This window comes from Drosophila novamexicana, unplaced genomic scaffold, assembly GCF_003285875.2.
Source record: "Drosophila novamexicana strain 15010-1031.04,08,12 unplaced genomic scaffold, DnovRS2.1 tig00000564-arrow-pilon, whole genome shotgun sequence".
In the NCBI taxonomy this organism is placed as follows: Eukaryota; Metazoa; Arthropoda; class Insecta; order Diptera; family Drosophilidae; genus Drosophila; species Drosophila novamexicana.
The window spans coordinates 337,924-362,845 of record NW_020824810.1 but is presented as its reverse complement, the minus strand read 5'-3'; the positions used below and the strand labels follow the sequence as shown (position 1 = coordinate 362,845).

General features: G+C 42.8%; 6 protein-coding genes and 1 non-coding gene across 10 annotated transcripts; 4 read left to right on the top strand and 3 right to left on the bottom strand.

The window, feature by feature from the left end:
- Positions 1-320: 320 nt before the first annotated feature.
- Positions 321-1,285, top strand: LOC115762307 (protein cutoff). The gene is made up of 4 exons (XM_030704473.1): positions 321-507; positions 566-704; positions 765-978; positions 1,037-1,285. The coding sequence occupies exons 1-4, from the start codon at positions 321-323 to the stop codon at positions 1,283-1,285; spliced, it is 789 nt and encodes a 262-aa protein (XP_030560333.1).
- Positions 1,286-1,336: 51 nt separating this feature from the next.
- Positions 1,337-4,259, bottom strand: LOC115762406 (protein disulfide-isomerase A3). The gene is made up of 5 exons (XM_030704596.1): positions 3,994-4,259; positions 3,155-3,242; positions 2,737-3,089; positions 2,356-2,469; positions 1,337-2,297 (listed from the first exon to the last, which is right to left on the bottom strand). The coding sequence occupies exons 1-5, from the start codon at positions 4,140-4,142 to the stop codon at positions 1,532-1,534; spliced, it is 1,470 nt and encodes a 489-aa protein (XP_030560456.1). The 5' UTR covers positions 4,143-4,259; the 3' UTR covers positions 1,337-1,531.
- Positions 4,260-4,495: 236 nt separating this feature from the next.
- On the top strand, positions 4,496-8,081 carry LOC115762409 (elongation factor 1-alpha 1). Its single transcript, XM_030704597.1, has 2 exons — positions 4,496-4,590; positions 6,202-8,081. The coding sequence occupies exon 2, from the start codon at positions 6,217-6,219 to the stop codon at positions 7,606-7,608; it is 1,392 nt and encodes a 463-aa protein (XP_030560457.1). The 5' UTR covers positions 4,496-4,590; positions 6,202-6,216; the 3' UTR covers positions 7,609-8,081.
- LOC115762532 lies at positions 5,644-5,718 on the top strand. The gene has a single exon (XR_004017806.1). It is a non-coding gene; the product is annotated as a small nucleolar RNA snR61/Z1/Z11 (small nucleolar RNA).
- On the bottom strand, positions 7,988-16,349 carry LOC115762405. 3 transcript variants are annotated; one of them, XM_030704594.1, is made up of 9 exons: positions 16,280-16,349; positions 15,804-16,038; positions 15,517-15,738; positions 15,261-15,453; positions 11,450-11,584; positions 11,290-11,384; positions 9,712-11,179; positions 9,025-9,243; positions 7,988-8,956 (listed from the first exon to the last, which is right to left on the bottom strand). In XM_030704594.1, exons 1-9 carry the CDS (start codon positions 16,332-16,334, stop codon positions 8,549-8,551), a joined length of 3,030 nt encoding a protein of 1,009 aa, XP_030560454.1. In that variant the 5' UTR covers positions 16,335-16,349; the 3' UTR covers positions 7,988-8,548. The 3 variants fall into 3 exon arrangements, with proteins under 3 accessions (XP_030560454.1, XP_030560453.1, XP_030560455.1); XM_030704593.1 differs by lacking the exon at positions 16,280-16,349 and adding an exon at positions 16,144-16,268 and having other exon boundaries at positions 15,804-16,071; XM_030704595.1 differs by lacking the exon at positions 16,280-16,349 and adding an exon at positions 16,144-16,268.
- On the top strand, positions 12,408-14,351 carry LOC115762410 (zinc transporter ZIP11). Its single transcript, XM_030704598.1, has one exon. It carries the CDS (start codon positions 12,727-12,729, stop codon positions 13,756-13,758), a length of 1,032 nt encoding a protein of 343 aa, XP_030560458.1. The 5' UTR covers positions 12,408-12,726; the 3' UTR covers positions 13,759-14,351.
- A 512-nt stretch (positions 16,350-16,861) lies between the features above and the next one.
- On the bottom strand, positions 16,862-19,369 carry LOC115762206. 2 transcript variants are annotated; one of them, XM_030704331.1, is made up of 7 exons: positions 19,120-19,369; positions 18,953-19,050; positions 18,755-18,887; positions 18,532-18,689; positions 17,826-18,468; positions 17,381-17,762; positions 16,862-17,319 (listed from the first exon to the last, which is right to left on the bottom strand). In XM_030704331.1, exons 3-7 carry the CDS (start codon positions 18,860-18,862, stop codon positions 17,315-17,317), a joined length of 1,296 nt encoding a protein of 431 aa, XP_030560191.1. In that variant the 5' UTR covers positions 18,863-18,887; positions 18,953-19,050; positions 19,120-19,369; the 3' UTR covers positions 16,862-17,314. The 2 variants fall into 2 exon arrangements, with proteins under 2 accessions (XP_030560191.1, XP_030560192.1); XM_030704332.1 differs by lacking the exon at positions 18,953-19,050 and having other exon boundaries at positions 19,196-19,369.
- Positions 19,370-24,922: the final 5,553 nt, after the last annotated feature.

The window sequence follows — 24,922 nt, the reverse complement described above, 5'->3', positions numbered from 1 at the left end:
CGCAAGATAAGGAATCGTTTCCCACTATTAAACAGCCACATCGTGCTGGCGAATACAGTTTATCACCTGAGGGGCATTACGAAGATTCGCCTGCACGACTCTGTTTTCTAACCCAACTGGGACCAAACACATTTCCGTTTTCTTCAAACGCAAGCGGGGAGTCTATAAATACGGAGCAATCCTTTTTAAAGCCAAGATACTTGGATAATATGTTCTGCTTCTTGCGTTGTTCAATAGAAACACTTATTAAACGCCACGAAAACGGACATCTGCAGGTGGACGCGGATATTGTGTGCAGCCGGGAAACATTACAGCTAATAATGTGCGCACCGTATGAATACAAGAATAATTGGACAATTGCCGTAAGCAAGTATCGCAACACCATATACATATGTCCAGTGCCCGATTCGGAAAGACCACAATCGTTCTTTGATCCCGAGCATTTAAAGAAACTAATGATGGACCATTGGATGACAAAACTGCGGCAGCGCTGTCTGGTAGCAATGGGTAACTATTTGAACCCGGCTGTTGCGTAATGATACGCCCTATATAGCTCAAATTTCAGATGACGACATTGTCCAGCCTGGTTCTTATCAGCAGAAGAAGCTGGATGGACAATACTATTGTGTGTTTAGTATGGATATATGTGGCTTACATGTGCTTTTCGATGCACCCATTTTGGCTGAGCATTGTCCAAATCCATTGTAAGTACACATACCCTTGTAAAACGGCCGCTCAATAATAAATGTGCTTGTTCTTCATAGCATTGGATTGTCCAAAACGTTTGTGGATTTAAGGATGCGCCTGGATACGATGAGCCGTGCCGAATGGTCAGCCCATAATCGCAACGAAGTTCTCAAATGGTGGGTCGAATCCTTTCTAGTTGGCATTGAGAAGGTTTACATTGCTTACCATGATAAGGAAGGCTACGTGCAAAAGATTAAACACACAATGGTTCGCGAGCTGTGGCGGGAGTGCGTGAGTAGTCGAAATCATTTAAAGCTTTATCAATAAATTTATAACGAAGTACTTACAGGATAACGATTGGTCGCCAAATATATGTGGCAATTTTCTGCGACGTTTTCTAGGCTCAATCCAGTTGCTGTTGGCAAAGGTGGACAGCGCCAGCACGGTTTATCTGTTGGAATACGATTCAAAGAATGGAAATATCACCTACAAATACTGTAAGGAGCGTAATGAACATTCGTTTATACCCGACTGGTTTCGGATTCTGATGGAGGAACACATGGACCATCTGAATGCACAAGTTCGATATAAAATTTAAGTGTATAACAATATTTATGTGTATATACAATATGTTAATAAGATGAAAGTAGTTATTACGTTTATTGACAGTATTAATTGAATTTCAAGAAATCATCACACTATTAAATAATTTAATACACATGTGTTTTTTTTTGTTGCTTTTGCGGTTGGCTGTTGGCTGAGAATGCATTCGATTTTACAAAAATATGGAAATGCTACTTGAGTTACACGCTAATTTAGATGTACGCAGACGGCGAGTTGGCGTCTACAGCTCGGTCTTCTTGGGCTTGCCGCTGCGGTCGTAGCCCTTCAGTTCTGTGGTCGCCTCCTTGGCAATGTACTTGATAAAATCATCGATTTCGCGACCGCCATTGTAACTGACGGGCTTGTTCTTCGAATCCTTTGGCAGCCAGAAGAGCGTGGGGAAACCGCGCACATTGAACTCTGGCGGTACATCGTTGGCAGTGGCATCCATTTTGACAATGGCCACCTCTTCGTTCTGCAGCTTCTCAGCCAGCTCCTCGTAAATAGGGGTCAGTTTTTTGCAGTGACCGCACCAGGGGGCATAGAACTCGACCAGCGTATCCTTGCCATTGTTAATAACCACCTCATCAAAGTTCTTGGCCACGGCAACCTTAACAGGCGTATCGTTGGATTCTGGAATCGGTTCACTCTTGATGTACGGCTCCAGCTCATTGTCCAGCAACTTCTCAACAAAGTCTTTCAGACTGTCCACGGAGAACTCCTCCTTCAACGCATACTTGAGATTCTTGGCGTCGCGAGCCAAAATGACGGGCTTGTCACCAACAAAATCGTAACCATACTCGTTCAATTCATGCTGGAAATCATCCTTGGAACTGATGGCAAAGTTTATCTGGCCGACAAACTCCTTGGCTACCTTAAGCACACGATTGCGCCAGTAATTGGTGCCCTTGGGGTTCTTCTGGTAATCAACGCTATAGTAAGCAGTGATCAGAGGATTCTGGAAATCGCGCGATGTGTCCTGGGTGCGATGACCAACCAAGCCATGGCTGCAAAAATTAACATTAGCTAACCGAACAGTAAACGGAGTTAATTAGTGTAACTTACAAATTGTCCTTTATGAAAGTGCTCAGATCGGACTCAGAGCTGCCCTCAAACTTAATAGTGGAAGACTCGAATTTGTTGCTCAAGTGTGGGGCACGTATCAGCACAATCTTATCTCTGTATGGAAGATAAATTGTTTGCGATTAATTGGATTTCATCTACTTAAACAACTAAAATACAATACTCCATGTTTTAGAACTTAGGAAACTATAAAATCTGGCTTGGAAATTGCAATATGATTCGAATTGCAATGTATAAAACAAGACATTACAAACTATTTATTAAACTTAAGAAATATATATAGTTATGAGTTATATATGCATGGATATCTCATATCCAACTACCCCATCTCGATTCTTGCGCATGCACTCGTCCCTCACTTACGTTTCGCCTTGTTGCTTCAGCACGGCCTCGTTGTCGCTGTGTCCAAAGCGATATTTCTCGCGGTTCTTGTCGGCAAACTTCAGGAAGGTCTTAGCCAATTGAGAGTCAATATCCTTAAAGTATCCAAAGATTGTGGTATCCTTGGTGTCCAGGAATTTAGCGAGCTCCTCAATGCTGCGCACCTGCTTGGAGGCGGGTCCCACCTGGGCGCGCATGTACTTGGCAATGCCATTGGCCTCGCGTGGTCCATTGTAATCCTGCGACACCTCATCCTGGCGGAAAATTTTCAGCGTGGGATATCCGCTGACCGAGAATTTATTACAAATCTCCTTGCCAGCTTCGGTACAATCAACCTGTTTCACAAAAATATGAGTTTGTAGTGGGCGCATTAACTGACTTGAATTTTCATTTAGTTTACCTTGGCCAATTTGATTGGGGGATCGTCATCCTTAACTAGCTCAGCCGCTTTGGCATATTCGGGCTTTAAGCGCTTGCAGTGTCCGCACCTACAAAATTAATATATATGTTTTGAGACACTTCACATAGTTCTCCAAATAATTTAATTGTCGCTGTTTATCAACACACAAGTTCCCAAAAATTAATGAAGTTTAAATACCCTTAAAGATATACATATAGGATATTTGCTTTATATTTGTTGCAAAGACTGTGCTTGCTTTACGGACGCAGCTTTATCGCCCGGCTCTTAATGCTGATGAGTATATCTTCATAGTTTTCGAAATGTCGCGTACCTACAGGCAATAATTAGAAAACTAGTTGCGCCTTTTAATAGCGTACATTTAATGTGTCTTATCGTACAACAAACAAGCGACTCAATTAATTAGCTTGTTCTGTGCTTATGCTCCAGCTGATAAGGTTCGCTTGAGATGTGGTTGGCCCGGCCGGCATTTGAAGCTGGAAGACTTGCTTTCTTCTTTGTCTACACAAATACCAAACCACAAACACACATGCATACATACATGTGTACATACAAATGTACATGCATAAGGCAGGCAAGTTTACAGCTTACTTTATCAGCCCCCACACACATAAAAAGCTTCTATTTGCACACACATATGTACATGTAGCAAGTTTCTACTAAAATGGCCGACTGTGACATGTCAATCCCGATACGTGCCCTTTCTTCGCACGGCAGCGCTGACGTGTACTTTTAATTCGATTAATTGCGACACAAGTGCACTTATATATTAACAATTATGATGCGACAAATGTAAACGACCACGCCCACAGCCCACTTACCAGGGTGCATAGAACATAACCAATGTCGTCTCATGCTGCTTCAAAGTGGATACGAAATTGTCGTCACCGAGTTCCAGCACATCATGTTCGGCGCCGGCAACAGTTGCAATAAAACCGTATATAAGCACTGCAGCTACTAAGCGCAACATTTCGTTATTTTGTTTTTCACTTTACTTATTATTTAAAATCAGAAATATATATATATGTCTATATATATGTATATTTTGAATACTGTCTCTGAACCGCCTGCTATGAAAATGTACGTCCAGGCCGGTCAAATGCTTTACGAGAATTGGATTCGTTTTGATGGGTTAAGCCACGTCATTGACATTTTATAACACTGTTGGGGGAGTGACTGCGCACTTTAACATAGACCACTCCACCATTTAACATGAATATTTGCAATAGAACAACAAAATCGCGTAAAACGGCCACACTGTATGCTATGCTCTCGATACTCGCGGTGCAACTCTGTAACGCCACGCTTGCAGAAACGAGGCTACAAGCTTCCTGTTACGCCGAACGCTCGTTCACTTTGTTCAAGTCTGTCGCCGGAATAGCATAGACTTTGTGATTTCTCATTCAATTTATTCGAGAGTAAGTTCTGTTACCAAGTGAAAAGAAATTTAGGTGCATACCTATTTAAATCAAATATGTGCAACGAACTAGCCTAGTGCAGCAAACAAATAGTTTATAAACAAATATGCAATTGAACTTTACAAATGTGCATATTTGTTAAAATGTGATGTGTATGTGTATCTGTGCACTCTAAAGTTAACCTATAAGACGGCGCAAAGTGAAAGGTGGTGACGATGACCGATGCGCAAACACGTGGCAGCACAATTAAAATTTCACCATTGCTAAATTGTTTATAGTATTTGATTGTTCAAATGAGTCACTACATTTTCTGCAATATGGTGTAATTGCTGAGGATGCCACGCCCACATGTGTGTGGCACATGTGAATGGTCCATTATTAGCTACGGCTAATTAGAGCGCACACAAGTCAATTTGTATCGGAAAAAAATGCTCAAATAAAAATTTATTTAACCAGATGAAAATGCTAGAAAGTTGCACAATTATACCAGCAAACGTGGTTTTTTTTGCATGCGCGAAATTTTCCGCCTTTCTCTATACGTATGGGCATAGAATTTCAAGATGGCGGCTCACAAAGCGATGGTGTGACTGAGTAAAAGTGCTTGCAATAACAAAAAGTCAATCGGTGCCCTCACCGGCATTGCTTATGTATGCGAATTGATTTTATTCGATATTGCGAAATCAGAAATGTCACCATACCAGCACATATGAATAATGTTATCTTGGCATACACTCTAGGCCAAGATGGCCGGCAGTCCGCAATGCACTTTAGTTCTTCGATCGCTGCTCCTCTATCGCGCAGCCTAACCACTGCTTGATCGTCTGCCTTTGTTCGTACTGCCCGGTCGCCATTTTTCTTTGCTTTCTCGCTCACTCACTTGCGCCACTAAAGCAGCCGGCAACAGCGTCATGCACACACACATACATACACACAGCCACATGGCTAGATTAGAATTGCTGGAAATTTCTTTGCACGTATATGTATATTGAATATGTATATGTGTATGAATGACATGTATACATATTGAATTTCATTTAAATTCTAGTTCTCGATTTAAAATGATGATATTTATTCAGTTCTGCTACTGAAGAATTTTGACGAAAGCAAAAATACCAAAATCACTGAAAAATCGAGTGTATAATACTAGTTACAAATTGGACCTTTTTGTATAATTCTTTTTTTTCTTTGCACGTTCCTTTTTGTTGCCAGTTTCGTTTCTGCCTTTGTTACACACACTTCCACCACCGCGACATGCGGCTGCGGTTAAACCTAACCTCAAAGCAGAGTGCGCTCGCGATGCCGAAGTGTGGAAAATGCGAACGCAAACACGTTTCGTTTTGAGGTTAGGTTGAATCGCTTGCATGCGAACTAGAGTCAAAATTTATGAGCGTTGGCAAAAAATGAATTTTAGTCCATTTTAAGAATTTCTATGTACTCAATTTACTAATATTTGTTCCCATGTTAATTATTTTTTGCTAACAAATTTTGTTTACCCTTCTGTTTCTTCCCCCCCGATTGCTGGTTCTACCTGTGTGAACCCATTTTACATACACCCTCACAAATACACACCTGATGCACGCTACGAATCCCACAAACAAACGAACCCAACAGCTCGTATAAAGCAAGATGGGTAAGGAAAAGATTCACATCAACATTGTCGTGATTGGACACGTCGACTCTGGCAAGTCCACCACCACCGGTCACTTGATCTACAAGTGCGGTGGTATCGACAAGCGTACCATTGAGAAGTTCGAGAAGGAGGCTCAGGAAATGGGCAAGGGCTCGTTCAAGTACGCATGGGTTTTGGATAAATTGAAGGCCGAGCGTGAGCGTGGTATCACCATTGATATCGCCCTGTGGAAGTTCGAGACTGCTAAGTACTATGTGACTATCATTGATGCTCCTGGCCACAGAGATTTCATCAAGAACATGATCACTGGTACCTCCCAGGCTGATTGTGCTGTCTTGATTGTTGCTGCTGGTACTGGTGAATTCGAGGCCGGTATCTCCAAGAACGGTCAGACTCGCGAGCACGCCCTGCTTGCCTTCACCCTGGGTGTCAAGCAGCTGATTGTTGGCGTCAACAAGATGGATTCGTCTGAGCCACCATACAGCGAGGCCCGTTATGAGGAAATCAAGAAGGAGGTGTCTTCATACATCAAGAAGATCGGCTACAACCCGGCGGCCGTTGCCTTCGTGCCCATCTCCGGATGGCACGGCGACAACATGTTGGAACCATCGACCAACATGCCCTGGTTCAAGGGATGGAAGGTGGAGCGCAAGGAGGGTAACGCCGATGGCAAGACCCTCATCGAAGCCCTCGATGCTATCCTGCCACCCTCCCGCCCAACTGAGAAGCCCCTGCGTCTGCCCCTGCAGGATGTCTACAAAATTGGCGGTATTGGAACAGTACCCGTCGGTCGTGTTGAGACTGGTGTCCTGAAGCCAGGCTGCGTTGTTGTCTTCGCCCCAGCTAACATCACCACTGAGGTCAAGTCCGTGGAGATGCACCACGAAGCCCTCACCGAGGCCGTTCCCGGCGACAATGTTGGTTTCAACGTTAAGAACGTCTCCGTCAAGGAGCTGCGCCGTGGCTACGTTGCCGGTGACTCAAAGGCCAGCCCCCCCAAAGGTGCTGCCGATTTCACCGCTCAGGTCATCGTGCTGAACCACCCTGGCCAGATTGCCAACGGCTACACTCCAGTGTTGGATTGCCACACCGCTCACATTGCTTGCAAGTTCGCTGAGATCAAGGAGAAGGTCGACCGTCGTTCCGGCAAGACCACCGAGGAGAACCCCAAGTTCATCAAGTCTGGTGATGCCGCCATCGTCAACTTGGTGCCCTCCAAGCCTCTGTGCGTTGAGTCCTTCCAGGAGTTCCCTCCTCTGGGACGTTTCGCTGTGCGTGACATGAGACAGACTGTCGCTGTCGGTGTCATCAAGGCTGTCAACTTCAAGGATGCTTCTGGTGGCAAGGTCACCAAGGCCGCCGAGAAGGCCACCAAGGGCAAGAAGTAGCAAGTTTCCATCGAGAACAACAACAATAACATCAACTACAATAACAACAGTAACGTGATGAAGCAGCCACAACTCAGCAGCAACAGCAATAACAACAGCAGCAGCAACAACAGCAACAATGATAAGCACAACAGTAGTAGAACACATACACCTGTCCTGGGCAAGATGAATGATAAGATGATGTTCCAGCAAAAGCAAAAGTTTAATTTTTTCCATCGCAAAGAGTTTCGTCGGATACGAATGTTAAACGCCATCGCCGCCTAGACGATTGAGAGGAGGAGCAACAGCCGCAGAATACGAAAACTTTACACCCTCGATCTTAAGTTTACCTACATATATATATGATATTGTACTAAATTGATTTTATAATGATATCATATTTCATAGTTCGTATAATTTGTGTAGCAGTAGCGCAGGCGTATAGCATTTATATATTGTGTATTTGTTAAAATTAAAGTTTTGATTTTCCTATATCTTATCCTTTTTTTTTTGCACAACTACTTTGTACACTAATTTTGAAACAAGAAACAGAAAACAATACTAGAAGCAAAAAGATAACTCTACAAACAAAAATAAACACATTTTGTATTTATTCTGTTTCCATATGATTTTGGGTTGCGAATTTTTCGTTTTTTCAGCTAAGTTCGATTTTATCATTTTGTCTGCCAAACATTTTTGAAAGTACAAACTACACGACGAGAAGTACAAGGAACTGCAGAACTATACAACAGATCTATACCTCATTTAAATAAAAATACAAAAGGTTTTGAAATAAATCATATAATTGCAAATTGGGACACTCGACTCGTTTTTTAATTGAGTAGTTCTCGACGATGACATGAATGGAAAATTTGGCAACAAATAATGTTCACCTCGTCAAAAGTCTTTGGAATAATCCTTTAAATGGTTGAGCAAAGCCATTTTAAATTGCTGCTGGCACCTATTTATTAATCACTAGAGCAGGATCTTTATAGCATACCTTGAGATGCCGTCGTGGTTTCTCCTCCTCTTCTTGACAAGGATCCTCGTAACGTATTCCATAGGGTGTCACAATGGCGCACTTCATCAAGTATTTACCAAACTTTTGGATTTGCATTGCCGATATGCTATCTAGCACCCAGAGGGGCGACAAATAGATGCGATCGTCCTCTGCGCGTCGCTTATCGCCCACAATAAACTTGGCCTTATATCGATTCTCAGTTAACTTGGCGCCACCCAGCAGCAAAAGCTCCTTAATATTATTGAATGTTATGGGTCGGCACAGGGATGACACGTAGAAGGTCTCCATGTAGCGAAATAGTTCGCAACGATAGGATAAGCCGAAGGCCTGACGTTCGGTTCGGCAAATCTGGCAGGGATTGGGTATGATAAATTAAAGCAATGTTAATTTTTGATGAATATATTTGGCCAACTCACTTCAACGGCTCGCGAAAATGAGGTGAGTTCATATTTCTCCTCGTTCACCCACTTGCCGACACGTATCGATTCGAGCACCCACTTGTAGCTGACAATCCAGACGCCGCGCATCAAACCACGCAATAGATTTAGCGTGCGACGCGGCTCCAGGCTAACCAGATGGGTGGTGCGCTTGGTGACCGTTGGATCCAGGCGCATTCCACGCAGTTTGCGTATGGCCTGAGATGGCGTGTCACAAAACAGAAGGTCAATTGGAAGATATCGGATAATTAATGGCAAAACCATTAATTGGCTACACAAATACAAACTTAACTTTGTATTTGGCTTATTTTTGTATTTTTTTGTTGTTTGTTTGTTAATAATCAATGTGTAATTTATTCGTGTGAAAGCTCAAGAAATTAATATTTTACGACTACTCTGGGTTATCCATGTTTTATCAATAATTACGAAATTCATGAGCTAGGGCATAATTATTACAAATGACACAACTGTGATTATAAACTAAAGAATTCGAATAAATCTCTCTATCCTTATAATCACAATTGAACTACCTTTGCATAGGATAGGGACGAGACTACCAACTAGCGAGCAGAAGAGTCAAGGCCTAGCCCATCTATACAATATACAAAATTATATGCAATATCTCTAAAAGTGTGTCGTTTAATGCCGCGTTGCCGTATTACCAACCTTATGGATGACCTGCACCTGATCCCTGTGCATATTGGTGTGCACCATCGTAAAGACTGTGCGACGCTTTTTTGGCGACCGGACGCAATCGCCGTGCGACTCAGATGCACTATCTATTGTTGTCTCTGATCCACACGGTGTCATAAATTCCTCAGTGCCCGGCTCACTTTTCTGCACAGTTGGATCAACCGCTGCCGTTGGCTTCAGAGCCGACAAAGTGCGTCGTCGCTTAACTGTGTCGGTTGAGGCGTTGCTGGTGCCGCCGATGCTTTGGCGTGATTTACCGCTCGAATATGATGATGATGGCAGAACGGCTATTTCTTCGTTTGGCGTATACAGACGCCTCATTTTTGATTCAGTCAATTTTGGTTCCTTGTTCATTGCATCCAATGCCACTGCCTGCAGTGGCGCCAAGGCACGGCTCTCGCCCAACTCGGCCTCATTAGCCAAGGCCAGCGAGCGTCTTTGCGAAGTTGTATTTATCGTATTGATGCGCTCATGAATAAGCTCCATGTCCACATTGAACAGCGAGCGTCGACGATTAATGGAGCTGCTACCGCCGCTGCCTGGCAGCCGGGTTGAGCTGAACACCGGCACCGGCGTGTGCTCATTGAAGCTGTCCAGAGATGTTTGTGTGGTCACATTCTCCATGGATTGCACCAGGTAGGGATTTCTGTTCTCATCGTTTACTTCGCTTATCTCCATGTGGTGGGTCGTGTACACCGTGCGGCGTTCAGTTGCTCTGCCAATGATAACAGCACGTGACATGCAGATCTCCATCGTTTGTTGCACATAATTGGTTTTGTTAAAAATCGTCGGCGTCTTGGCCTGAGCGACAGGCGTGCCCATGTCCATCGAGCTGGTAGTTGCGGACTCCACCAATGGCTCCTCGGCGATGGCTTGAAATGTGGGTTTCTTCAACAGCTTCGGTGTGCTGGGTTCCATAGTGGAGACGCTGCGGCGACGTGCAATGGACTGTTCCGGTTGCGCCGGCAGCTCAGGCATTGCTTCGGCAATCAGCGGTGCAGCTAGCTGCAAGGAGCTGCGGCGACGTGTCATGCGTGGCTCGGTCTCTGCCGCAACTGCTGTTGGCTCTAGCCCCTTTTCCTTTTCAATGTTTGTTTTTTGGGACATGCTTAATAAGCTGCTGCGCCGCCGTGTCATACGCGGCTCCGAATGCACTTTACAAGAGTCAAGCTCTGCCGTAAGGGGCTCGCACGCTGAACTCCGGCGTCGACTTGCGCGCAACGGTGTCGATACCTGAGTTGGCTGCACTGTGAAGGAATTGCTCCTGCGCATGGTGACACGTTTTCCGTCGCCGAAGTCTAGGCTCTTCTGGGCCGTTGGCTTTTCAATGCTGTAATCTCCAATGCGATCTAAATCAACTTTATTTGTTTTGTCCATTTGGGGGGCGATGTCGACTGCCTGGATTTGCGTTTTGAGCGGCGTGAAAGAGCCGTTAGTTATTCTGTGGTTAAAAAGAAGAAGGAAAAAGCACACATTTTAGAATTTGGACAACCAATTGATAAAAAATGATTTCAGATGGAAATTTTGACAGTAAATGCGATTCAAATGTACCTATTCAGTAAGTTGGTAGCCGGCGACTCTGTGGGCTCGCCTTCGGCCAGGTGCTTGGTCTGGCTCAGTGGCTTAAAGAAACGCGTGATGTCATTCTGCAAGATTGGGATGAGAAAACTATATATCCGTCTTGGTTAAGGGCAGAGAAATCACGACTTACCTTTGGCGTGGTTGTTGGTGTTAGTGCCGATCGCTTTTGAGTATCCTTCTCCTTGTCCTTGGTGTTGGTGGGCGTGCCTTGGCGCTTGCGCGACCGCTTATTGAGCTCGGAATCCGGTTGCATGCAACGCACGCGCTGCAATGAGGCATGGAATAAGCGTCAACGTCAACTGATAAGGCAATAGAGACCTTTGTTTTTGCTACTGCTGGTGCGACTACTGCTGCTGCTGCGTCTGCTGCTTTCGCAACTGCTTCTGTCAGTCACTTTTTAGCTAAAAACCACTGTTTTATTTGTTTATAATGTACGTGATATCTCAGCCGTCGCTGTCATTTGTTGATATTAGCGCGATATTATCTCTTGTGGGCGCTCTCTTTAGTCCGCATGTGGTGAAAACTAGTTTTGACTGCTCTCTCAATGCAATTTTATATATAAGAAACATATTTTAAAACAGTATTTGAATGTTGATGTCTCTAAATAAAACAAACTTCAATGTTTTAGCTGATTTAAATGCGTTTTACGTTTTCGTTTGAATTTAAACGCAAACAGGTGTGGCAACACTGACCCGTGGTATTGCAGCCCTGGCTCTGCTCACTGCGCTTGCGCCGTTCTGGCAGCGAGCAGAGCAAGAGCAACCACCGCCGTTGTATAAAAATTGCCACAGCACAGCCGACAGCCTCAGTCTGCGGCTCATTCAGTGTCGGTCGCGCTCAATTAGCAATTGTCGCAAAACAGAAACACAACGAATAAAACTTTAAACTAGCAGTATTACGCGATAGTACAACATTCCATAAACTAAACACAATTCCACTTAAAGCACGCATCCGCGATAGATAAGCAACAAGTGTGACAACCCCGATCCCTCAGGGTCCAAAAGCCGTAATTCATTCAGCAGCAGCAGCAGCGGTACAGCTGCGAGCAAAGGGAAAGAGAGAGCCAAAACAAATCGAAAATATTGTTTGTTTTGCCACAATTGTCAAACGGAACCAAAATAAAACTAAAACAGAAAAAGCAACAACAAAACAGAATCAGTGCGAAGAACAACTAGGAACGTGGCACTTTGCAGCAAGTAAACAAACTTGCGCCCTGCCGCCCCCTCTGCCCGGAGTCTTCAGCGTCTGTTGCTGTAGCTTGGGAAATAATTAAAAAAAAAGAAACAATCAAAACTTGTTTTTGTTTCCTCTCGAACAGATACCGCGATAACGCTTACACGAGTACATAAATTATAAGAACGCCAGCGACTTAGCCAAGAGCGAAACCTAAGCAGACAGACTGCCAAGATGATAGCTGGCTATGGACCTGTCACGCAAGCCCTGTTGGGCACACTGCTCACCTGGGGCCTGACGGCCGCTGGTGCCGCGATGGTCATCTTTGTGCGTGGCACTCAGCGACGTTCATTGGATGCGGCGCTGGGCTTCGCGGCGGGCGTCATGATCGCCGCCTCGTTCTGGTCGCTGCTTGGACCGGCCATCGAAATGGCCGAGAGCTCGCATCTGTATGGCGTCTACTCATTCCTGCCTGTGGCCGGCGGCTTTCTGCTCGGCTCAATCTTTGTGTACGGCTGTGATAAGCTGATGTCGTATCTGGGCCTGAACAGCACCAACATGATGATACAGATGACGCAGAGCAAGGACAAGGCTGACATTGCCATTGACGAGCTGAAGCGCAACGGTGCCGCCGCCAGTGCACGACATGCATCCAAGAGCCTCGACAGTTTCTCGGATTGTCTGAGCGTGCAGCACAGTGGCGAGTCGCGTCGCCGCAAGAAGGGCAGCATCAACGAAATGGAGCAGTGTACTTACACAGCGGAGGCGACACTCGAACAGCAGCGCGCGCAGGAGGCGTTGTCGCAATGGAAACGCATCATGCTGCTGGTGGTGGCCATTACCGTGCACAATATACCCGAAGGCCTGGCGGTCGGTGTCAGTTTCGGCGCCGTGGGCACCACAAACAGCTCCACATTCGAGAGTGCACGCAATCTGGCCATTGGCATTGGAATACAAAACTTTCCCGAGGGATTGGCCGTCAGCTTGCCGCTGCATGCAGCCGGATTTAGTGTGATGCGCGCGCTCTGGTATGGCCAGCTGTCGGGCATGGTGGAGCCCATCTTTGGTGTGCTCGGCGCAGTGGCTGTCACATTTGCCAATCTTATATTACCCTATGCGCTGTCCTTTGCTGCCGGTGCCATGATCTACATTGTGGCCGACGATATTCTGCCGGAGGCGCATGCCAGCGGCAATGGCACAATTGCCACATGGGGCACAGTCTCTGGTTTCTTAATAATGATGTGTCTCGAGGTGGCGCTGTCATGATCTGGCCACGCAACTACGAAGCAAACAACGCACTTGTTCCTAGCAGAATTCCACCAGGGCACAGACAGCAAAGGACTCGCAAATCATTTTAGCGTAAATTTAAATTATCGCACGTACTTATTAATGCGCATTTGTCTCGTATGTAAATAGTTAAAAAGAACCGGGCTTTATGATATTCGTATTGTTCTTGTTCGATTCTTTTAAATGTACATATGTCTATGTATTTGTTACAATCTCAGAGAACGTTGCCTGCAGCGCGTTTAACGCCAGCCCAAAAAGCAGAAGAAAAAAGAAAAAAACCCCAACCGTAACTAAGTAGTTTTATATAAGCGACTTGGCTTATATTATTGTTGCCATGTACATCGTGTTATGTAAATGTGCGAGGCGTTTTTATATGTATACATCTACTACTATCTATATATATTTATAATTTAAATTCTTGCGAAACGGCGGTAAACAGACGTTTGCATGTGCAATAGGTTTTAAGTTGTCAGCGTCGTTCTTAAAAAAAAAAAACAACAAAAACAAAACTGTCGTAATATTTATAAGTAATAAAACATAATGTCTTGTACGTATAGTACAATATATATTAAGAATTGCATTTGTTCTCAACCTGGATACTTGGTAACAGAAGGCGCATCATAGCCAACTTCCTGGGCACTGATAAGCACGGCCGCCGCAAAAAACACGTTGTGTTACACGCAAATTGAATTAGATAACCCAACGCGTACAAACAAGCAACAACGCCCAGCTAAAGTGCCTGACATTTGTTGTCTGTGATAAGAATCTGTCGAGCGAAAAATACGTGAACTTGCAGACGGCACTCAAAAGGGGCTCCACAAACATATCGTTTCCATTTTTAGGGATTTGTGCTGCCATTTTTGCAATTAATCAAATCAAACAACTCTAATCAAAAGGGCAGGCCATAGACTTGCAAAATCTGACCAGTTGTCCGATATCCAAAAGGCGTGAGAAGTTTGAGATTAGCATACAAATCTTAACTATTCAACTACAAACATGAGCGTACGAAAAAAGGGTTGCTCAGCTGCTTACAGGGTATCTGCCAGCATAGCAGACAAGAGATTGCTTTTGGACAAGAGATTTTATCTGAGTCATTGTCGTGGTTCTGTGGGTCTTATCAAGAATGTGGGGCGAACCAAACAACTAATCAATTTGTTTATTTTATACTATTTTTATGGCATCAATAAACCAATTAAATAGCCACTAGTTTTAAGTGGAGCTGATACACCCGAAACAATTAAAACATGGGTTATTTACAATGCCTGATGGCTTACGCTGGCTGGCAACAACAATCGGTGCTTGAGACATGACACAATAAAAATTGTTATATACACATTTGCAGGCAGCTATCAATAATTTGCATTGATATAAATGCAGATGGAGGTTCGTCCAACCACACGTGTTACAAGTAATGGGCAAAACCAGATTTCTACTAACTATTATAAGCATAGCATAATATATATGTATATTGGATTACTTACTGACAGTTTGCCGTAGAGCTCCGGGTATTCATACATGTGAATATTGCTAATGGGAAACTGTTGTGGATCGCACAGACGTCGTTGCACCTTGCAGGCCTCAATCCACAATATGGACACAATTGGTATGTTCCAGCTCTGAGCGCGCTTGTAGGTGGACAATAGGCCGTCCTTGAAGACTACATGTGTGGTATTGCTGCCAAATGAATTTGTATTTAAACATTAATATTGATTAGTGTTATCAAAGAGTCAAACTAACCGCAACAGACGATCGTTCACTTGGGCGCCCAGCTTGGCAATGATGGTCCTTACGCCCTCGGAACGATTATCATTGCCAGTGCGCACTTCAACGTAGACAATGACGTCCTTTAAAATCTCCGAGAGCGTTGGCGGCGGTGGCGGGTTGCGTTCCTCGGCTGTAATGATGCTTATTTCAGCATGTGGCACATCAAAGTTGTTGTAGATGGCTCTGGTGGGACTTCTGCTTGCACAGGATACAAACACACAATCATTTCGGATAAAGATTAGTTCAATTTCTTTGCTCACTTGAGGGCACGCATTGCGCGAAAACGGAGCGCGGCGCTGGGACTGTTGAGATCACGTTGTAAATGGTTGAGACTGGGATCCTGTTTAGGCGTCTTGGCAGGCGTGTGCTTGGGACTACTGGCTGCTGGGCTATAGTCTGCAGCCCTGGGTTTGGGCGCCATTATCATGTGGGCAATTGCTGGTGTTGTCGCAATAGAAGTAACCGACGCGCAGGCTTCGATTGTGACAGCCCTGTCTGAAGTACAAAGATCCGTTTGCTTATTTTTATCTGCATTGTGTTTCAGGGTATTAAAAATTTCTACATTGGACTGAGCTTTGGGTAAGATTTGAATAAACGCACTTTCACCCATTATTTGTGTTCTCCACATAATATAGTTCCAAGACTTGCTTAAATTTTAGCTGATACTGAAAATTTTGAGCACGCCAAAATTAAACAGGAATTTATTTATAAAAATAAGCTGAATTGCAAAGCTAACCTGCTGACTCTGCCTGGGTTGCCTTTAAATGCCAATGGAACTCGTTCACTTTCATTTATTTTACCGTATTTAGTACGATTTGTCAAACATATGTGTTTTTTCTAGGTTATGGAGTAATATTGTTTTGCTTTTTGTGTGTAATATTAAATATTTGCTAACAATTGTTAAAATTTACAAATTTCACGCGGCCGCTTGGCGTTGGACAACCGAGATAACTAGGGTTGCAGAATGAGTATCGAGTTGAATGTATCGATCTTTTAATGTTAATTAACAAATGCCAGCTATGTTAAGCTAACATATGTTATTGTTATCGATTATTCGCTTGCATTTGGCGGCCCCGATTGTCTTTTCAAATAATATTCACAAGCAGCCAAACAAGTTATAAATAAATAACGATAAATAGATCAATGATTGAGCATTATTTCTATATATATTATACATTTCTGTTGGATTTAAAATAGATAAATAAACACAGTTCTGAAAACTTTTTTTTATGCATAAACGTTTATATAGTGTTCACATGTGTGTTATATTCGAACTTATTTACATATGAAAATGTATTTACAGGAAATAAAACAATAAAAGTTAATCGCCTAAAGTAGCAAGCAATTTGCCTATGACAACAAATCCTTATACTTTCTTTGCTATCAAAATGTGCACATTTATTGCGTTTATATATATCATATTTCTTGCTTATTCTTTTATTTTTGTGCACACACCTCGACTCTAGGACGTTCTCAGTCTTAAACGATTTAAAAACTATGGCAAAATTTTAATCAATTATTACAAATTGCATAATTATTAAATCTCATCTCTGGTGTCTAATCCATAACTGCGTTTTAATTATTATAAGTGTTATTGGCAATACGCCCAAAATTATGCTCGACAAAGATGGCTGCACTTCGCGTAATTTATCATCACAAAACTGAGCGAAATGCACTCCACTGACCAAATTGAATAAACATTTGCTTTGACTAAATAATTGTAATATAATGCTAGGCGATGAATAAATTAGGGCCAGCTCCTCCTTCCAGCTCATTCTGCAATTATAGAAAATTAGAGAGAGTTTTCTTGGGGTTAGGTATATTTTTGGGCACCTACCATGTGCGCTGATTAGACTGCGCGCATCCCAGAGCGATAGCTGCGACTGCGACAGCCGATGCTGCGGCGGATAAAGTTTGTAGGGGAAATACGAGTGATGGAACGTGGCAATGGGTATGGGCGTCGTTGTGTGTGGCGCCTGCTGCTGCTGCTGCGCGGCGAGCAGGAATTGATGATGCTGCGCCGATATCTTGCGCGAGATCTTCGGCTCCTTCTTGGGTTTGTTGGCGCACTGCTGTTTGCTGGACTTAATGAAATTAGGGATGCGTGCCAGTAGGCCGCAATAGTAGGGATCATCCTGCTTTTTGCGCTGTGGCGTATTCTTCTGACGCTTTTTTTCCGTATAAACAGGCGCCAAGGATGCAGCCACCTCGTAGTCCGGCTAACAAAGAACGAAACACACAATGAAATATCATGGGAGAGCTACTTTTAAAACTCGACTCACCTTTGGCACATAGGGGCTTTCATTGAGAAAGGCCGCACTGAAGACGCTGCGTCTGCCCTTGCTCGAATTGCTCGAGTTTTGCGAATCATCGGAGGCAGCTGGCGTGGGATAGATTAAACCCACTTGACTCTCAATAGTGGAGTAGGGATCCTCGCTGCTCTGTGTGAGGGGCACACGCATGCCCAGCGCATCCAGAGATTTGGGCAGCGTTTGCAGACGATTCTTCAGCATATCCATGGCAACCACATTGACAACCATTATCCACAGCGGCGAATTGATTAGATTATTGTTTGACTTGACCAGCGAGACGGCCGACAGGCACTGGCGCTCCAGACGGCTGCGTTCCGGATAGCTGCGCGCGAATTCACGGTTTATGTTCGTCTGGAACTTCTTCATGTCGAACAGCTTGGACGAGGTGCCAGCCGTTAGCGACATTTGCGGCATTTGCATAATATCGGCACCGATGACCGTCTCCTCATTGGCCAACGAGGTGTTGTTCACAAAGATGCTGCTCTTGCCGTAGCGCTTGATGAATATGTTGCCGGTGTCGTCCATTTTGATCTTGAAGCCATCGCCGATTGACTTTTTGATCACTTTTGTCTCGGCATCACGCATGGGATTGTCAAAGCCGTTCAGGCCAATGCTGCAAGAGATTGTGGGGCCCAGTTAGTAAGGCGTTGGATGAGCTTTAGCCAAAGGTACTTACCGTACGCCATCGAAGCCATGCTTGGAGCCGTTAATGGTTATCACATTGGAGCGCGCATAGGCCTTGGCCACGCGTCGATTCTTCTCAAAGACAATGATCTTGGCCCAAATCTCATCATCGATTTGCTCCCACTTGGCCAGCACTTCGTTGATGTGATCCTGCAAGATAAATCCAAGCATTTTACATATACCCTTCCTCGTATACAAATTGATTAAATACTTACGCGAAAGAGTTTTTCGCGATCGTGCCAGACATCCTCCTCTTGCTCGTCTTGCCCGATCGCATCCAAATTGTCCAGGGAGCGCGATATAATCTTGCGGCGCGAAATCATTTTCGTGTAGGTGTTTATGCTCGCACTGAAAAGACCGAGTTCCCCAATTATTATTATTATTTTTTTTTATTTATTTATAAATATAATTACAGCAGCTGGCGGCTGGGCCTGCACAACAACAAGAACAATTAACTGCTCGTGCGAATGACTCTTTGAGCGCCATTTGAAATGATTAGATCTGGACCGGGCTATTAAATTGTTGGCGTGTAAAGGAATCAAATTATTCTATATATATATATATATATATATATACACACATGGATTGTAAAAACTTTAATCCGGCATAAGATTATTAAGCAATCAGCCAATCAATCTGCGAGCCAATGAACTTGCCTGCTCAGTTTGTCGCCTAAGTCTTTTGATTTTGAAACTCTGCTTTTTGAAATTGTATAGAAAAATGATATTTGGTATGCCGAAATTAAACAATGTCACCGCGCGTAATTGTGTGTGTCTCTTTTTTTTTTTGTGTTTTGCATTTTTCGTCAGCCAAACTTGCATTGCATTTCAATTGCCATTTTGGTTTTTCTTCAATTTTATTTTATTTAATTTTCGTTGTGTTGAAAACAGATTCAAAGTCAAGCTGATTTGTTTATGCGCATTGTGAACGTCTTGTGACAAAATGCCAGCTAACAGCTTGGCATATCAGGTGTATTGGCGGTCATGCACGTGATTGGCATTCAATGCGATTAATCAATAAGTATATGTATATATATATATACATATGTGGTGCACATGGTACGCAATGTATGTCACACGCTTTGAAAGTGAGTCTGAGAACCAAAGCAGCTGCTCACTTCCTAGCTTCATTCTATTAAGGGCGTGCTGCGTGCTGCAAGCCAAATGTTTGCTTTTAATGGCTGGCGGGTTACACGGCATGCTTAATGGCAGCGGTCAAATCGGTCAATTCCATTGAAGTCATTGCCATTTGGCTTTCTATTTGCGTTGGCGTGGGCTTTAATTATCAAACAGAATGGCCATAAAATTGATATATGTCACGCATAATACCAAAAAGCCACGGGCAGCCAATAATAAATTTCTAATTTCAACGGGTTTTTCTGTCGCCTAGAACTTTTTATACCCTCGCAGAGTGTCGGCAAGTTTTGTCACGTAATGTGTAACGCATTAAAGAAGACAACTATAGGCCAAGTTTATATAGTCCCGATTAGTGTGAAAAGCTGGTCTGGCAGAGTTTCCTTGAAAAAACTTTGCTTGGGTCTTCTTATATATCACATATCGAACCATTGTATCAGATTTGCAAGAGTATTTCAACTTCAGCCTGCTGAAATTCTCTTTTGTTTAAATTTTTGCATATTCGCTGATATGTTTGACAACGCCAATGCTGACACGCCCACTAAACAAACAACATCTCAGCCCCGTGCTGCTGGAGACACAGCTAAAAAGCCATCTAAGCTCAATTAGTTTTTTCTGCATTGCAGAATTTTTAACTTAGTTCATATTCGTTCATGAGTCAACGCCGGCTCTTAATAATGCTTTGGCCCCATGGTTATCATTCAGTGTCGAATCTCGAAGCACACTCAAGAAAAAAAAAACGCCCGAAACTTCAGATTCAACAAATTTCTGTTTCATCTTCTATTTTAGAGTGCTGTGATTAAGTTCCAGCAGAATGCCAAAAGTCTTTGTTTTTTGTTGTTGTGGTTTCTTCTCTCTGCTCAACTGTTTTTATTTTGTATATTATACAACGCGTAACATTTCGTTCTTTTCACCGCTTTGTTGGCGTGTGGTTGGTTTGCTAATATATTGTGTATAAAAGTTTTTTGTACGCCGAACGTGCTGTTGATTTTTTAGCGATGATCACATGGCACACCAACACACACACACACACACACATACGAACATGAAATTTAATTAGCTAGCTGGCCTTTTGGCCATCTCGCAGGCCACATTTATACATATAAATGTTAGGTGCATTGAAATCAACTCATTATTATACACTCTTATTTATTTAAATTAACGCGATTATTTTCCTTATGCTGCGTACAATATGCAAGATTTAAGCAAATATTTGAATAATTTTCGTTTGTCTTTTGCGCGCTTTTTAATCAGCTGGGCAAATTGTCGAGCGGCCAGATGAAAGTTAAACTCGAGTAAAATGTACAAAATGAAATAATTAATGAAATTGACTAACAATATGCTGTTAAAAGTGCATTAAGTGTTAATTGAGACGCTGTCGCTGGCGATTGATGTGCGTCACAGTTGCAGTCAAGTTCGTGTCTTAAGTCTTTCGTTTGCACGCGCCGATTTTCCGCATGCCAGACTTAAGAAATATATACAGTGTATATAGTCGTACGTGGCCTAGCCCCAAGGCACTTGTTTATTGCAATTAATTATGTAAGCTGTGGTCTCCACGCTGGCCAAGGCTCTTTATTTATAGCACAGACGCATTCTGAAACTGTTCTTGGCGTGCGTGAAACTACGTCTCGCACTTCGCCAAGGCCGTTCGCTGCGGTTCCTGCGCAGAAGTAAGTCTTTGCTAAGCGGCTTAAGTGTATTAAAAGAAAAAACTTGCTGACTAGCCACACAGCCATTAATACCCTGCGCCCATTAAAAGGGGGGGGTATAAAGGCTTTGTGCAGATGTTGTAAGAGGCAGATGGAAGCCTCTGCTATTTAAGAAACAGCATAGCTCGCAGATGATAGAAGCGGTTACAGGGTATCTGCTAGCCGTGCACTCTAGCCTCATTTTGTATATTATTTTAATTGCTGTTTATGAATCATGCCGCAAATTGCGCAACTGCTGGCTGCTAGGCATGTGCCACACGGTGGCAAGCTTGCGCTCTGCGCGCCTTTCCAAACGTTTGACGCTGACTTGTCAACCTCAAGTGAACTAAAAGTGGGGCATACAGACGGACGGACGAACGGACAGACGGACGGGCGGACCCACACCCAAATGCAATGCTAAATGTATGACAGCTGCCGCCTTTCGGTTTGTTTTATTTTTATGTATTTATTCTCTTTTTTTTTTTGCGCAAGTTCTTGGCGTGCGCTGCAACCTTGAAAGTGGATACCTAAACGACTTGAACTGTGAGCGCATTTATGCCTCATGCGTTGGCCAGCTGCTGGAGCAGGGTGTGTGTGTGTGTGGGGGGAGGGGGGGGGGGGGTGCTTACATGTCCGGCTCCGGCTATAAACGAGTTTGGGCTTTTTATTAAATTGCTTTGTTCGCGTACAACAAATTCTATGCATTGCGTTCACTTTTTTATATAAGTGTATTTTTTGGGGTTCTGCTTTTTATCTTTTATGTGACCCATCAATTGTATAAACAATGCGCGAATATATTGCCAAAAAAAACAAAAAACAAACGAGCTAATTAGCTAATATACTTGATTTAGAATAATATTAAATGTGTTTCACGTACTTTGGAGATTTCTATTTAAGTGTTATAATAATAATACTAGCTGGTTGCCAAGCCAGGCAATCAATATTTATTTAATTATTTATTTTTTAATAATTACTGTTTCTATATATATATATATATATATATATAGAGCTGTGGACTACCAAAAGATTGTCTTTGTTTATAGCTTGCACAATGGCTGGGCTTATTGTTTTTGTTTGCAGCGCAACTGTAACAAACAACAATGACAAAAAACGGCAGCAACAAAACCAACAACAACTGTGGTTAACATTATTTTTATGAGTTGGCTTTTTTCTGCTGCCTTTTTGTTTCATGTGAGCAAATTACATCTGGCACTGGCTGCCGCATAAAAAGGGCCACGCAACATCATCAAAATGTGAGCTACCCGAGGTGGGTGCTATACTAAACTTAGTTAGGTTATAGTCTCTTTTATAGGGGGGGGCGGGGGCTGCTCGGCACGTGCAGATGTCAAAATAATGTGGCAGAAGCAACAGCAGCAGCAGCCAGTTGCACACTTTGCTGTATTTGCAGGCAAATGTATTCAGCTTATGTCATGTGCTTGGCAAACAAAAACAGTGTTGAGTAGGAAACTTGTAGTGTGGCATAAGTTGTAGAGTAAAATCGATCGATATGTGTGTAATTGTTATCTGGCTAAGGTTTGTGTCTTTTTATGTAATTAATAATAATTTTTGAATAGATTTTACCTCTTTGCAAGCTCAATGTTAAATTGTTAAATTATTTTCATTTTTTATAAATGTTGGAAAATGCATTCAAAAGTATTTCAAACAAATTCTTTTGATGCCAAGTGATATTATTATTTATCATTTCAATAAAAACAGCTTCAAGCTGATGTTAGTAAATGTTTAATAATTTTCTCAATACATTCTTTTAATGCCAAGCGTCTTTTAGCTTCGTTATTAATTTTGTTGCACTCATTTCAAAGGTTTTTAGGTCAGTTCTAGTGTGTGCAACAATTTGCTTTTATCTTTAGATGGTTTCAGCTTCTGTTGCACTGTACAATTCGGCGTATGCGCAACTTGTGCTCTGTCACTTGATGTGCATGTCGCTCATTACATCATCATCATCATCTGCAGCAGCAGGGGCAACTGTGGCAGCCCCGCAGCAGTGACAAGTGCCCCGTTGCCTGTCGGCAAATTCATGGCATTCATGGCAATGGGGGGCGGGGTCGCGGGCAAAAATGTTGCGGTTGAAAATCGGCCGCGCTGCATGGCACGAAATTATAAATTCCAATTTTCACTTGCATTTTCAGTTGAGACGCGGCGCGCCGGGCTTTCATAATATTTTCGCTAAGTTATTTGTCTATCGACTGTCTGGCCGTCCGACCGCCTGCCTGCCTGCCTGTTGCAACGCTGTTGAGAATTCTCACAAAAATATTCATATTCGCATTTGGTATTCGTGCCAGGAAGGCGCGAAAGAGAAAAGACAAAAATTACACAGCGCTTTCGTGCTGCGGGCTTCAAATGTGACTTTGACTTCCGCTTTTGTTATTTTTTGATTATTTTTCTTATACGCTTATTTGTTATTGTTATTGAGTGATTATATACCTATATATATATATATATATACATTTATATAGCCGCGATGGCATTGTTTGCGCCATTAAAAATTACTTGCACGATTCATGTTTCGGCTATTCTTAGCCTGCGACAAGTGGCAAATCTATAAACAAAAATAAGAGATGAAATAACTGAGAATCATGCCAGAACAATGCAGATCTCGGAGCGTGTATGTTTGTTCATGTTAATTAAATAATGTGTCTCGTTATGCTACAAGATTTTGACAGCAGCTCAGCACAATTAGTCACTCAGCCAATCAATTTGCCTATGTTAATTTTTTTTGCTTGACATTTAAACGTAGCGCGTTGTAGTTTATATGATTCACGATCTGTGCACAGATTGATGCTACCTGCAGCACTCTCAGGTGATCAGTTACACCGTTACAAGCGCAATTACATCATAAACTGAACGCAGAAACAACTTTAAAAGTGCGTCCATCAAAGGCAACGCAGACGGCAACTCATTAAATAAATTAAACTACAATAACTATATAAATAGTCGCAACAACAATAAGCATGTCTGAAGTCTTATTTCAAATAGGTTTTTTCTTTTCTTGCTGGTTTTGTGCTTTACGCTTAATTGGAGTTCATTAATTTTGGCTTCGAATTGAAATTGAGCTGGGCGCACAATAAAATTCCTAATTAAATACGAAATGGCCCGCAAATTATTGAGCCATATCATTATAAACACATCGAGTAGTTGCTGTAATTGAATTGCGTGTAAAATTCTAGCAAGTAATCAATAAATAGTTAGCCACAAATTCACGGACAAAAGACTTAAGACCCGAACTGGTTTCGCTTGGCTTGAAAATAAATCGCAATCGAATGCCAGAGACTAGATTAAAATGTGATTCATTAGGGTTTTGGCCAAAAATTATTTATATAAAAGAACAGACCTTAAGAACTGGGTCGCATGCAAATCAGCGTGAGAGAAACGTGGACCTTAACTAAATAAAACAATATATTATACCAAATGCAGTTGTTTTCTTTTGTTGTTTTTGTTTTGCTATTTTATTTGCTAGCAAAAATCCCAATTTTGGTGTGTGTCACATGTTTGTGTGCGGAAAGAACCAAGTCGGCTTTCTTTCATAATAAAGCCAAAGCGTAGG

Bases quoted from the DNA above. Each gene is read 5' to 3' on its own strand.
- LOC115762409 (XM_030704597.1), top strand. From the start codon at position 6,217: ATGGGTAAGGAAAAGATTCACATCAACATTGTCGTGATTGGACACGTC.
- LOC115762406 (XM_030704596.1), bottom strand. From the start codon at position 4,142: ATGTTGCGCTTAGTAGCTGCAGTGCTTATATACGGTTTTATTGCAACT. The intron at 3,090-3,154 runs GTAAACTAAATG...TTTGTGAAACAG, and splicing joins CCCCAATCAAATTGGCCAAG to GTTGATTGTACCGAAGCTGG. The intron at 2,298-2,355 runs GTAAGTTACACT...TAATTTTTGCAG, and splicing joins ACTTTCATAAAGGACAATTT to CCATGGCTTGGTTGGTCATC.
- LOC115762206 (XM_030704331.1), bottom strand. From the start codon at position 18,862: ATGATTTCGCGCCGCAAGATTATATCGCGCTCCCTGGACAATTTGGAT. The intron at 18,690-18,754 runs GTAAGTATTTAA...TTTATCTTGCAG, and splicing joins ATCGCGAAAAACTCTTTCGC to GATCACATCAACGAAGTGCT. The intron at 18,469-18,531 runs GTAAGTACCTTT...AATCTCTTGCAG, and splicing joins CATGGCTTCGATGGCGTACG to CATTGGCCTGAACGGCTTTG.
- LOC115762405 (XM_030704593.1), bottom strand. From the start codon at position 16,171: ATGTGGAGAACACAAATAATGGGTGAAA. The intron at 11,180-11,289 runs GTACATTTGAAT...TTTTAACCACAG, and splicing joins GCTACCAACTTACTGAATAG to AATAACTAACGGCTCTTTCA. The intron at 9,244-9,711 runs GTTGGTAATACG...ACGCCATCTCAG, and splicing joins AGGTGCAGGTCATCCATAAG to GCCATACGCAAACTGCGTGG.
- LOC115762307 (XM_030704473.1), top strand. From the start codon at position 321: ATGTGCGCACCGTATGAATACAAGAATAATTGGACAATTGCCGTAAGC. The intron at 508-565 runs GTAACTATTTGA...CTCAAATTTCAG, and splicing joins GCGCTGTCTGGTAGCAATGG to ATGACGACATTGTCCAGCCT. The intron at 705-764 runs GTAAGTACACAT...TGTTCTTCATAG, and splicing joins GAGCATTGTCCAAATCCATT to CATTGGATTGTCCAAAACGT.
- LOC115762410 (XM_030704598.1), top strand. From the start codon at position 12,727: ATGATAGCTGGCTATGGACCTGTCACGCAAGCCCTGTTGGGCACACTG.